At 47.2% G+C, this 13756-nt stretch overlaps 1 protein-coding gene across 13 annotated transcripts in view; it reads right to left on the reverse strand.

Moving 5' to 3' along the window:
* The window catches only part of CREB3L1 (cAMP responsive element binding protein 3 like 1), a 63477-nt gene that overhangs the window by 3109 nt on the left and 46612 nt on the right, over positions 1 to 13756 (reverse strand). For 6 of the 13 annotated variants that reach the window (XM_032691228.1, XM_032691226.1, XM_032691231.1 and 3 more), the window contains 8 exons: positions 13235 to 13395; positions 11484 to 11562; positions 10420 to 10580; positions 9629 to 9778; positions 8778 to 8836; positions 6822 to 6890; positions 4449 to 4548; positions 320 to 440 (listed from right to left, as the gene is read on the reverse strand). In XM_032691228.1, coding sequence (XP_032547119.1) covers positions 320 to 440; positions 4449 to 4548; positions 6822 to 6890; positions 8778 to 8836; positions 9629 to 9778; positions 10420 to 10580; positions 11484 to 11562; positions 13235 to 13395 — 900 coding nt within the window. The remainder of the gene's footprint in view (positions 1 to 319; positions 441 to 4448; positions 4549 to 6821; positions 6891 to 8777; positions 8837 to 9628; positions 9779 to 10419; positions 10581 to 11483; positions 11563 to 13234; positions 13396 to 13756) is intronic. The other 7 variants (XM_032691233.1, XM_032691235.1, XM_032691236.1 and 4 more) reach the window with 4 other exon arrangements.

The raw sequence follows: 13756 nt of genomic DNA on the forward strand, positions 1-13756 counted from the left end.
TCCCCCCCAGCTTCAGGAGGCAAATGAAGACAGACCCCTGGACACATAGCCTCTTCAGAAGACAACCAGTCTGCCCTGGGACTCTTCCTTCATATTCCTTCCTTTGACACTTGCCATGTTTTAGGACAGCAGTTAGCATGGAATGACAACAGGCCCCAACAGAGTTTTTACCACTGACAGATTAGGAATCTTCCCTCACCACAGCCCCAGCATATGGGATAGGCACAGAGGGGAGGATGCTATGCCTGAGCAGGGACTGTTGAGAGCAGAGCCAGAAATGGTTTGACAAGTTCAAATGGAGGAACCACATTAGACTCACTCTTACTAGTTGTGTAAATGTCTGGTGCTGGTGTTGCTTTCACTGTCTGTGATGCTGAGGAGAACTCAGGGAGACAAGGCATCAGGGATCCCAGGATCAGAACGAAGCAGAGTGCCAGCACCTAGAGAGGAGATCAGCACAGAGTCAGTGCCGCTGAAGAAATGCCATGAAGAACCATTCCCCTCCACAGCACACAAACATGAGGCTGTGTAAGAAGATCCGATCAGGCTGACAATTGGGTACCTGTGGTCCCCCAGGATGGGAAGGGACATGCTGTTCTAATCTCTGCCTCAGATCTAAGAAGGGAAGTCAGAAACTTCCTCTTGTTGCTTTATTTGGAGTATTTCTGGTTCAATAGTGAGAACTTGTCCATCCAGTTGAGAAGAGATAGTGGAAGGCGTAGCTGAGAAACAAGCTGAGAAAGAATGAGACTTAAGGGACGAACTCTGCCTTGACCAAAGGGAACCTGATCGTTGGCTCAGCAGGAGCTATTGTGGGTTGTAAAGAAAACAAGCTCACTTGGAGAAATCTGTGAGGTACCACAGGACATAGCAAGGTGAAGCTACTATCCACGCGAGGATAGAAATGACAGCAGAATTACAGTTGCCTAATACCTGATAGTAAAGATGCTGAGTCCAATGAAAGGGTTAAATTTATGCTTGGCATGTAGGTATGCAGGACCATGTGTGCAAGACCTTCTGCTGTCAGGCACACCAGTCAGAGCTACTAGCTCAACAGGAGAAAGGCATATGAAATCTCCCTGGAAATGCCCCTCAGGTAGGTCTGGACCTGTCTGGAAATTCTGTTGTAACTGTAAAGCTTCAGAGTGAGATGCCAGTGCTGATTTTAAGAGCCTCTATAGAGCTTAGAACTGTCAGTAAAGAGCAAGAAGGGACATAGGGGAAATGGTACAGAGCCAAATGCTTATTACCTGAACACCCATGCTGCCAGCTCAGTACTCAGACTTAGCAGCCAAAGAGGCAATGCATCTGTTGGTGATTTCTACTACCTATGTATATACTAGCTAAGTTTGACCTGGGGGGACATCTGTGGGCACAGCCAGCAATTGCTTGACTGCTTTTTGGAAGTTCACCTATTTCAGAATAGCTGTGCCTAATTAATGCACAGAAGTTGGTACATCAAGGTAATTTTGACCACCAGTGGATTCCAGGAGATATGGAAGATAGAATAATAACACGAGGATACTGCACTATGTAAAGAGGGATTTTAATTGTCCAGACTCTTCATGGCTGGTTTTAAGGAAGGACATTAAACATGGACAGCACAGATGCTGTCTAAGTACGTCATATCAGGCACACAAGGCATTTAGAATCCTTTTTCCACAAAAACAGAGAAAAAAAAATTATGAATAAATGTTGCTTGGAATTATCACAGCCAAACACACAACTTGCAGAAAAGGGAGCCAGCCCTATGAAGTCTGTTCTTCCCTTCTAAAACAAAACAGGTTTTTGGGCTGGGAAAGAGCAGTATACTTAACATCTTGCTTTAACATGGCTTTCAACTGGGGCTTTGCAAAACAGCATTGGTTTTGCTCTGTTTTGTTTCAGGTTAACTCTGATGCTCTGATTCAGTTCTAGTTCAAACTCTACAACACTTCATAACAATAACTTGTGTTTTGACTCTGAGTACAATTCATCTCACAGCTTTTGACCATCTCATTACTCGACCTCTTAAAAGTGAGGGAAATCAAGCTAGAGAAAACTACTTCAAAACCAGTTGGAAAAGTGGAGGAAAAATTAATCAAAAAAAGACATACTGAGACTGTATTTATCAAATGGTTCACTGTCAAACTGTGAGGAAGTAGCAGATGGAGTAGCAGAGAGATCTGTTATAGATCTGGCAAGATTCAGCATTTTTAAGCTTTACTTGAACGATGGACTGTATGAAATCTGCAGATGGGAAGGACTACAAGCAGACTGGCTTTTGGTCAATATTCAAATTCAGAATGATCTTGATCATGGGAAGAAGTGGTCCAAGAGAACAGTGGGAAGATCTATACAGACAAATGTGGAGACCTGCTGAAACCTCCAAGGTGGCAGGACTGATTAACAGAGGAAACACATCAGTGACTACACGTTTCAGCTGTTCTAGAGAAGAAGATCTGGAAGTTAAAATGGAGCACCAGACAGGCCCAAATCGGTGTCACTTTGCAAAAGGCAAATCACAGCCAATGAATAGACTTCCTGGCTGGATCTGTACTGGCCTTCAGGTGGAACACTGTGTCCAGCTTTGGGCCCCATACTTCCAAAAAGATCCAGGGCCACTGAAGAAAGTTTGGAACAGAGCTCTAGGAACAGGCAGTGATTCAGTAATTCAGCCTACAAGGGAAGATTGAAGAAATCATAGTGATTTAGCAGAGTAGACTGAAGGGAGTTGCTCAAAACCAAGAGTTTTCCAATATGTAAAATGCAGATGCACAAAGGGGGAGTAAACAGATCTTGCTTGGGCAGAAGAAGTTCTAATAGGCTTAAGCTGTTGCAAGGGAGATTGAGATGAAATAGCAAGAAAGCTTTATCTGGAAAAGATAACATAGTACTGAAATGGTTTGCCCTGGGAGGCTGAGTACTGCTTACCACTGGAGGCCTTCAAGAACTGGCTGTACAAATATCCAGCAGGAATGACACAGAGCTAAAGAAGAAGGGTAGTCTGCTTCACTCCTATGCTGCAAGGCATGATGATTCTACATATCTTTTGTGATAAAAAGTGCTGTATTTGAAAATGGAAAATGGGAACTAGGAGGCTTAAGAGAGGAACTGGCCAAAGATAGAAAAGCAAATTACAAATTCTTGAAATGCTTGGAAGCTAGGAAGCCTGAGAGAGTTGGTGTGTGGGCTGGGATGCCTGGAATGAAGGGAGCAGCAAGGAGAGATAAGACACTGTTGGGACGCTAAATTAGGTATTTTATCAGTCTGTGGCACAGGGGATATCTGGCACCTCTTCTGGACTTGCTTATTCCAGGTAGTAGCATTGAAGATTTGCTGCAGCCACGGATATTCTGATGAGATGCTGCATTAAGGAGCAATAAGCCACTGGGCTCAGGTAGGTCACACCTGAAAATGTGGAAAGAACTCGAGAATGAAGACATAGAGCAGCAAAAAGAAAAGACAGTCATTAAAATCTGGTCTGACATGGGAGCAGCAAAGAGTACCAAAAGCTTGAGCAGATTTCGAAAATGCTGGAAATTATAGAGCAGGGGCTCTGGAACTATGGAAACTGAACCAAGAGCAAGAAACAATCCCTCAGGACACTGAGGATACTGAGAAAATGGGGCAAGCTTCTCACCATCTGTCTGCTTTTCGTGACTGTTAGCAGTACAAAAGTGATTACCAGATAAAGATAACTAACTCTGACAAATTTGTCATGACCAGCTACTATGACAATCCTGCTAAGACATCACAAGGGTGAAGGTTATATTTTTACCATGGATCAGAAACTTTCCCCCAGCCAAAACTGAGATGAAGAATAAGCAAATGACTCTATTTATGGCTACACCGTGGCATGTCCTAAAACTCCTCAGTGAAGCCAATATTATTTAACCATGATCCTCCACTAGGAGAAATGAGAGGTAAACAGGGATTACCAAAATAACAGACAACCCTGATTAATTTTGGTTAGTCAAAAGGGCAAACAAAGAGAATTCCAGCTGGATTTAACAAAGCCTGATGTGCAGGCATAGCAGAACATGTCATTTCTTGGTAATAAACACAAGCTAATGCCCACTGGGATGAATACTTGGACTGCTTGTCCACCTTGCTGAGTTAAACATTAAGCATTACCAACTCAGCAAAAGAAAACTCTACCCACTACGATGGAAGCTCATTGAAGATTTTTTCTGAATGGCTGATAGCTAATGAAAGGCAAACAAAGTGCCATTTTGCCCAAAGAACAAGACAGTGAAAATGCAGGAATTATTCTAATGTTTCTGCATAAACAACTGACAATACCAATGCATGTATGACCCAAGGCCCAGCTCTGGTGACTATAATACAAAAGGAGAGAGCAGATGTAACTGGCAACACAGCAGGGCAGCAGGGAAAAGGGCAGAGGCAATCTACAAAGCTGTCTGGAGAAGCATGGCCAATAAGGAATACGGAAATGAAGCTTATACCATTAGACAGGTCCCGGTCTGCGTGGAAGCCATTTTATAAGGTCTGGAGACTTTCCCAGCTACCAGAGCCTGCAGCTTCTGTAACTGCTGGAGCAGAGTCCTGTGATAGGAAAGAACGCATATCAAAACTTGATAAGGAGGCAGCAGCCAGTAAGCGAGGCAAGACTATCACTACTCTCTTCATATTTTATCTTGATTTTTCCTCCTTCTGAAAACAAGTATCTCCCCTTTGCTGTATCTTGCCCAAGTTCTCTGAACAAACAGACTTGGGAAGTGAGAGACAGAAAAAGATCTCACCAGCAGATCCACCACCACCTTCACTGCACCTACCCATTGCTGTGAATGTCTCATTCATTTAGGACTCCTGGCTGCCTCAAAGCCCAGCCTGTCAACTCCCAGAGCAGTGGAGGGCCAGGGTACCATGAAAACCAAGCTCTGGGATGGTGACTGAGCTTTGTAGACAGCTCAGGCTTTTGGCACAGACTTGTCTGCTCCCACTTCACTCACTGACACACTCTGAAGCTCCAAAGCATGAGGCAGAGAGAGAAATAAGAAACAGTTGTGATCCACTCCAATTTATTCCGTCTTGGCAAACTCTGCAGAGGAATACGGGCAAAGCCAAATCTTGAGTTCAGCAATTAATCATTCTCTGGCTGCTCTGGTTGGAACATGTACTAAGGTCTCTCTGCCCCATTTAACTGTTCATGGGCATCCACACACATAAACATAAAACAGTGGTGTTACCAAGAGCTACTGAACCCTTCACTGAGCTGGTAAAGGAATCTGGAATGAGGGAGACTACAAAGCACAGAGTTCCCAACAGCTGCAAATTACTGAAATGCAGACTACTGCTGAGTTTCCCTGGGGGAGCACTGACTGTTTTACACAAGTATGTTTGAACTTTTATGAAATGCCAGGTCCTAGGGCCAGGTGATTGCAGGAGAATCCCGGCTTTATCTCTTTCCAAATCCTCTTCAGCTACCTGTACACGTGGAGACAAGCACACAGTGTCCCACTGGCAGTGCTCAAAAACCAAATCCAATTAGAAAGAACACAATGTGTATTTTGAAAAAAAAATCTCCCGGTTTTTAGGCCAATCTCCTGATTTTTCAGGGTGGGGCTAATGCTTTTTCAGCAGCAGGGCTGCCCACACTCCCCAGAGAGGCCAGGGGGCAAGTTGTGCCTAATGCATGAGAGCAGCTGGGCAGCTGTATCTCTGGCAGATGGGAGACCTCTGGCTCTTGCACACCTCTGCCAGACCACACCTGACAGCCCCCAGTCCTGGCACCAGTGGCTGGCCTGAAAGCCAATGCCACAGCACTCATGTCATGGATGGGAGGAAGGAACGCGGTAGAGGCGCTAGGAGTTCTCCATGAGCTGTAATGGCAGCAGAGGAGTGGGTGAGGAACTGGCTCTCTGGCTGTGGTTCTCCTCTTCAATTCAAGCTGATATAAATGGGGCTACAAAAATGAGCATCCCCTTCACCAGCCCTGCACTTGACCCTGCCCTTGCTCACACCTGCTGCACCCAGTAAGGGCGAGCAGATCTGGGCCCTTCTCCAGCTCCTGCTGCCCATCCCCACTGCAGGGGTGGGAGTCTTCATATTTGCTTCCAAGGAAGCAAATTCCCCTGGTGATCAGTTGGCCAGCTCTGCATATTTGAAGCACGGGTGCTCACCAGAGCTTTGGGTGAGGGACCTCTGGGGCTGTGGGAGCAGCTTGCTCCTTTCAGGGGAGCAGCAGCAGCAGCAGCAGCAGTGAGGGAGATTCTCTGAGCTTGTTTTGCCCAGAAGAGGCTAAGAAATGGCTGGAACACCATATGCACAAGGAATTACCCTAGATTTGGTTGGAGCTATCTTTATTAGAGGAAGGGCCTTTCCCTGTATTCACCAAGTCTGTTCAGCTTTCTCAAGAGAAACCTGAAACAGCCACAATATGTCCAGGGCCTTGTATTCCTCCAAAGAGCCCAAAAGCAGAAACAATGGGTCTGAGAGGCTGGTGTGAGAGGTCTCCCTTGATACATCTGTCCTGGAGAGAGCCAGAGACCTGGACGGCAATGTGGAAGGCAGCATGAGCCCAAAGGGCTGCAAGGAGAAGGAGGAAAATATAAGGGATATGGGAAACGCCTTCCCTCCCTCCCCTTGCTGCGGCGTGGCCTGGTCATCCCAACACAAACATTCCAGGCTTGCTAACCAAACCCAGCTGCCTCATTGCTGTCACAGGCTGAAAACCAGTGCCTTGCTGAGCAGCACCCATCTACCAGGAGCTGGGACAGCCTGCCTTTCTCTTCTCAGCCCTCTGCCCCAGCACTCCCTGACTTCCCTTCCTGCTCACCCTGCCCTACCCATGGAGGGTCAGGTCTAGCCCCTCTTACCTGTTCGCGTTTTCTAAGGTCTCCACTTTTTTCCAGAGTTCATTGTTTTCTGTTGTGTATGTCTCGACCCTATGGGAATAAAATGCATAAGCCAGATAGATAAAGAATGTAGTGCTTGCCTCTCTTGGGGTGTGGAGGCTCAGTAGCCTCATCCATCACCTGCAGATATGGTCCTGGAGTCAAATGTTACTGGCCCAATGTTGCTGCCAGCCCTGATGGAGCAGGGATGAGACTGCAGGTGAACAGTTAAGTGTGACAGTTCAGGGTTTCCCGAGGTTTGGGAGAGAACATTTGGGAGTAACATTTGGTTACAGGCAGATCAAGTCAGGATAGACCCAAAGTTACACAGACATTTCCATCACTTCCAAACCCCCCTAAGGAGCATGAAAAAGGAGGAGGAGGACAAAGTAAAACCTCTCCCACTCAGACTGAGAACCTGCCCTGGCTGTGCACCCTGGCTGTGAAATCCAGGCTGCTCCGTGCAAACGCTGGGCCAGTTACGACTGCAGACACTTGAGGGCAGCAGAGAACCTGCAGGCTCCGTCCTACCGCTTCCCAACTGCAGTGGTTGGGCTGCAGCTGGGACAAGGGAAGGGGAATGCCTCCACGCCTGGAGGAAGGCAGGCCAGGGACACAGCCTGATCCTGACGGAGGCTTCCAGGACAGCCTCTGAACTAGGCGTTCCGTGCAAAAATTGGGCTTGCAGCAAAAGTGTCAAACTGAATGGTGAAGAGCCCAATTACAGGTTCTGACTAACCAGCTTTTACAGAAAGCCAAGCTGACCAAAGACATGTTCCATTAAAAAAAATCACTGAATGCTGCTTTTGGTTCACATTTAAACCTGGCATTGTTTGAAAGCCATCTGTCATAGCAATGCTCCAGCGTAACAAACTGCTGAGTACATACAGGCACCACGCACGGCCACAGCTGGGAAACAGGCCCCAGCACCAAACGCCCTGGACCTGTCCCTTAAGCAAGGCCAGCCAACTCCCCAGCTCCAGCTTGAAGGATCTGGGTGAAGGATCTGGGTGTCAATGTGGGACACTAGCTGGAGATTATGTGCTCTGATGCCTGGACACACACATGCACACTGAGATGCTCCGTGAGAACCTGAAGATGCCTCAAGTCATCTGTTTTAATTAAGCATTTCTGTGCAACTAGAGAAGATAAACAGGTAGCATCAGGAAGAAGAGTTAATTAAGGTTGGGTTTGGGGGTTGTTTTTTTCCATTTGCTGATCTCAGATGGTGTTAGGAACTGAGAAGAAGATAGTATTTATACAGAAACATGAATTTGCTCCTGGATCCTAGCATTCTTCTTTGCCCATTATGGGAATGCCCATTAGGGGTTGCTAGTACAGAAGTTATTTTCTACCCTGTCAGTGTTATGTGATGTCACCATAAGCTTATGCCTGCTATACATGCAGGACCTCAGGGTTGCAAGGAGAAAAAGCTAATGCAGAGAGTGTGGGGAGGGAGTGTGGGGAATAACTGTAGTGCAAGGTTTTTGGGGTTGGAGCTATCCAACCACAGCAAGGTTTTTCTTGCTGTCAAGTGCTTGTGTGTCCGCCTTCATGGGAAGAGAGGGGGAAAAGCCATGGGTAGCACTCTCAGAGAGCCCACTGCTTGTGGGACAAAAAAAACAGAAACAACTTCTAGTGGGGAAACAGGACTCTTACCCAAAATCCCACCTTGTTGGCAGCCAAAATGGCTTGTGTTTTGCAGGGGATCAGCCAAACTAAGCAGCTGGAAACATAAAATTTCTTGAGCAATCTTTATCCCACAAGAAGGTTTCTAGGAAGGAGGGGAATAGGGGCAGGATCCCAAACCAAACTCCTGTGCAGCCAGCCTTGCAAGAAATCATACTTTCTTAGCAATTCACAAAACACTAGAAAGGAAGATTGTGCATGGACAGGATTCCTTTTTTTTAAAGATAAGACTGAGAAGAAGAAACTTACTTTTTCTCTAGACACTCCACATACTCTTTCTTCTTCCTGCGACTCTCCTGAGCAGAGATCTGGGAGGGAGGCAAACCATCAGAGAGGAATCAACATCATAAACGTCTGGACATTTTGTGGCTCATGCATCTTGTCTGTTCCCTGCACACACAGCACTCTAAATGGGGAAGTCGCCTTCCAGTCTGTCATTCCTACTGGTCTCCAGGCCAAAACTGGGAGGGATGGATGCTGTAGGTATGCAGCCTTTCTTGGCCTGTAGGCCACAACCATTTGTTGCAGTATGTCCCTCACTGCTGAAAGCATCTTTAGGGTTGCTTTGAACTCTTCTGACTCACATGGGTATGTGCTGTGGCCATCTGGGCTGATTCTGCCCCAGATCACTTATGAGTCACCTGGTGATTAATTCAGGCTCTCACCATTTCTCCCACAGGATGCTTTCCTATACCAGTATAAAGTCTCAGAGCCTCTGCTTGGCTCATGAGCTCTATGCATCACCCATCCTGCATCAAGCAATGGCTCTGGTTTCCCTGCCTCCACCAGCAAGGGAACTGACCAGGCCAGTTAGTCTGATCTGTGATGCCTTGGCCTGTGGGCCCTATGAAGGCCACACATTCCCAGGAGCTGGGCTGGAAGCCATACTTCCCGGATATGGCTGTATGCAGAGCAAGCATGCAGAGATGACCCATGGCACCATTTTTGTGGGTTGGGAGGTTCGTGCTAATGTACCAAAGGCAGGATCCCACCTCTTCTGAGCTGCAGTGCAGCTGAGGAGGTGAGGGTAACTATAGCACTGGTCAGCTGAGGATGCTCTGGAATCATGGGAACTGCATGATTACATTTTTTGCAGTCACCTTGTTCTTGATTTTCCTCCTGACTCTCTTCAGTGCTTTCTCCTCTGCTTTGGTGAGGGGCAGCTTGGTAGGAATGGGGTAACCCTCAGCAATCAAGGTGCGCTTCTCCTCTTCAGTCAAGAGCAGAGGGCCAGAGGTTCCTTGTAACTTCTGAAACACACAGAGAGCATCCATCAGTGCCAGCAAGGAGTTCTATCCCAGTGATCCTCTTTAAAGCCTTGCAGAGCATCCAGAGGCTGTATACATCAGAATAGAATACACTGCTTCCCACTGATACTAAATAGGTGCAGGACAGTGCTTTTTTTTGCTCTCAACCTGATCATGGGGGCACAGCTCAGCAACTCTTTTCCTCTTTTACTTGGGAGGGGATCTGCTCTTTTGTGGTGAGGCTGGCTACACAATTCTACTGCAGGACCCTGCCAAAGAACTTTTGGGCAATGGATAAAATGGTCTGCTTACGGGAATTCTCAGTAGTTCCTTTCTCCCCCATTAACCTCCTCAGAAAGTCCTCTAGTGCATAGGCCATTTCCCAAGGTCGGGGGTGAAAGACAGTACCTGCTAAAACAAGGTAGCTGATGGTAGGTATTATGCAAGACTCATTGTGCCTCTCCTCACTCCTCACCATCCTGTCCCCACATCCCCGTGCTAAGACATCACATTGCTTTGCCAGAGCATTGCAGCTTGGAGACCATAACAAGAGCAGGATCCCCTATGTGAGCCTTGGAAAGCCTCCAAATCCCTCTGAGCACCAAGGAGCCCTGTGTCCCAGTGATGTCCTGCTGCCTCCTTACGTGTGGTGCTGTGAGGAGAGGTGAGGAGGAGATGGCAGTAGAAGAGCGAGCAGCAGGCCGGGCTGGGCTGGAGGGAGGCAGGGACCGAGGGCTCTGAGATCCATCACTGTCACTGCCATGGCTGCTGGGTGGAGTTGGAGGCATCTGCGCCAGGTCATCTACTGAGAAATAAGGAGGTCAAGTCAATGGCTCTCATGTCAGCCTGTTGGTAGAGGCATAGGAGAGGGTAGAAGAAAGGAGAGGGTGATGAGTTTCACAAGATGGGGTGGATCTGAGAACCAGGATGGACTGAGCACTGCCCGAGACAGAAGTGAGACTGACCTCAAATGTGCTAAACTAGGAACTGCAGGAGAGCTGGTAAGGGCTTTGCCAAGACACTGAAGGTATTTACAAAACAATAAGGTACTCCAGTTCAACCAAAATGAAGTACAAAGCCCATGATGTTCACAAGTACAGGAAGCTCTGTGAGAGAAAAGCTCTTCCAAAAGCACTGCTGGGCTCACACACTTGACAGCACACTTGATCCAAAGGGGCTCGGGTCACTCAGTTAATTTCCAAGCACTTGAAAACTGTCCCCACTTTGTACTGGAGAGCCCTGGGGGCCTTCATGGAAGTGGGAATATGCCTAAGGAATGTCTCTCTGCGGTAGTGGGAGTTCCTATAGTGTTTTCATTTGTGCATCGGCAGATTTTCAGATGCTTGGGTTTCTTTCAAATTAAACTGGATCCTGAATTTCCTGACTTTCAGATGGTTATTTTTGGATAACTCTACAGTCTCTCTGAGGATTTTAAAGGCACTCTTGCATATTTCCAACTCCGAAGTAGCCTGTTTTGCCTGGGAGTCCCTGTCTGAACAATTTCTGTGTGTGGCTGCTGGTCCAGACACCGATCTGCATTGGAATAGTGCAATGCTCACTCCTCTATTATTCTGTGCCCCAGCGCTACCTTGTATGCATGGCTCTGACCTCAGGTTATTTCCTGAGAAATAACCTCAGTTATTTCTCCCTAAATAATAACCATCCATATCTGAGTAATATAGTTGACCAGGAAATTCTATCTTCTTACCTGTAGGAACATTTAGAAACTGGTTCACCTCTTTGGGTTCAGCTTTGATCACAGGTGCTGGAGTCATTTCTATGGGAATCTGTGGAAAAGAAGCAGAAAGAGCTTTTGGGCACTGCCAAACACCTCATCTCCCCTGCCCAAAAGGCTCCCACCAGTTCTGTTCACAGTCACTGCTCCCCTGCTGCCTGTCTTGCCCCACCTCACAGCTCTGCTCCAAAGCAGCCTCTCACCACACATAAAGGAAACCAAGAGTTCAAACATAAGCCTCTGAAGTCTCAGTTGCTGGGCACACAGAGTGCAAATATGTTTGCAGAGGAAAAGGCAGAGGCAGATGCTTGTGCTGCCAAGCAATGCACTGAGCTGAGTACCTCCAAAAGGGAGATGACTTTTATCCTTGGCAATTATTTTGATAGACCCAGACAGTGTAATTTAAACCAACCCGTGTGTTACCATGCAAAGTCCCTCTTTGATCTGCCTTTATTATAAATGGGAATATAGAGGTTATACAGAACAGAAACAGAACAACCACCCTGTCCTGCTCACATGATTTTCCCCAAGGCCACTGGTCAACTGTTTCCAATCGGAGGGGACTGAGAGTTGAATAAAGAGTAGATTTATTCCCATCTGGATTATGCTGCCCTTCAGCTCCCTTGCTTGCCAGCCCCCTGCCCACCATAGGTTGGAGTTTTTACACTAAACAGACACATTTCAAACTCCTCCAGACTGTAAACACAGCTGAGAGAAGACCATGGAATGGCTGCTAAGCACACAGCAGAGCTTTGAGGGCACAGCAAGTTCAAGCTGTGTAAATAATAGAGGAAGTTTGTGCACAGTTTTGGCTGGAAAAAACCATTTGTTTTGGATGGCTGCTTAAATGGGAAGATGATCAGCATGAGTGAAAAAAGGAAGTGAACCCCAGAGATGCTCTACTGTTATCTACTGAGCTGCTCTTCAGGATAGGCAAGGTCTGTGTGAGACTGATCAGACCTTCTCATGAACACAGCTGGACTCAAGGCCAGCCAAACTGAGCCCTTGACTTACACCCAGATGCCAGTGGCATAACTGTACCTCCTTCAGACAAACAGATTTCTTAAAAATCTGGAAATGACAAAAAGAGTTGGCCCCTTGTTTCATAGAAATAATAATTCCTGCTGCTTCATAGGAAAAAGCAAGCAGGACCTGGAGTGGAACCTCCACTTCCAGTGAGCAGTTACGAAAAGTGAGAGGCCAAGTGACAAGTCCAAAAGACAGCGGCAGAGGAGGGGTCTATACTCAGGAATAGTGGGGTCACTGGCACCGTACTACTTTACACTGTTTTCTGAAAAATGAAAATAAGCCAAGAGTGGCTATAGAAATACTGGCAGATTGGAGAGGACAGATCTCCATCAGGTGCAAGCTTAAAGCCTTTGGTTTTTATGCCAAGGAACTGGGCTTATATTTAACCAAGATTGCAAAGCCTCCTCTGCTGGAGAAAATCCTTGTTTCACCACTTTGGAAGGATAAGCTGTCTTCTAGCTACACTGCAGAGATCAAGAACAGTTCTAGCCAACATCAGGAATGCTGCTCCTCTGACTGCCATTTCAAGAGGAGAATGACAAATAATGCAGTATCTGGGCTTTGTATCACCTTCTCCTCTCTGTCCAGCAGCTAAATCACCTTGCAGGACTCTGCAGTCAAATGGCTGAGTCTGCATCACCAAGGGTGTCGCTGTGTGAGAGCCCAGGTTCCCAATGGATCTTAGATGGGCTCACCTCCTCGGGGACTGGCAGTCTCTGCAGAGGGTTGAGGTTCAGCACTGGTATGGAGCTGGCAGCTAGCTGGGACTCAGGCAGGTCTAGAGCCAGGTTCTGTTCCTGTTTCACCATGATGGAGCAGAGCTTGGGCCCCAGCGACCACACTCCATTCTCCAGCTCTGAAACATGCACAACGTGAGAGTCAAACTCTAGCAAGAACAGGGCAAGGAAAAAAAAAGCCATGCAGACAGCTTCCCCCTGACTGAGGAGGCTGTCTTTCCAAGTTTAGCACTGTAATCACACAAGCACGTGCAGGCCCACAACACAGAGTACAAAAGGGAGTGAACCCCCAGCGTGTGGGGAGCAGACAGGACAGAGCTAGAGGAATTGTATCTCTGCTGTGCTCTGACTGTGCAGCCCGAGCTCTGGAGGACAGCTGCAGGGTTTCTTCCCCTAGTAATGTCTATGTCTCATCCTCTGGAGCTTATTTATATTTAGGGCTCAGTGAGAGGAGGATGCTGGGCTGTTGCTCCTGAGGCA

This window comes from Chiroxiphia lanceolata, chromosome 6, assembly GCF_009829145.1.
Source record: "Chiroxiphia lanceolata isolate bChiLan1 chromosome 6, bChiLan1.pri, whole genome shotgun sequence".
Taxonomy (NCBI): domain Eukaryota; kingdom Metazoa; phylum Chordata; class Aves; order Passeriformes; family Pipridae; genus Chiroxiphia; species Chiroxiphia lanceolata.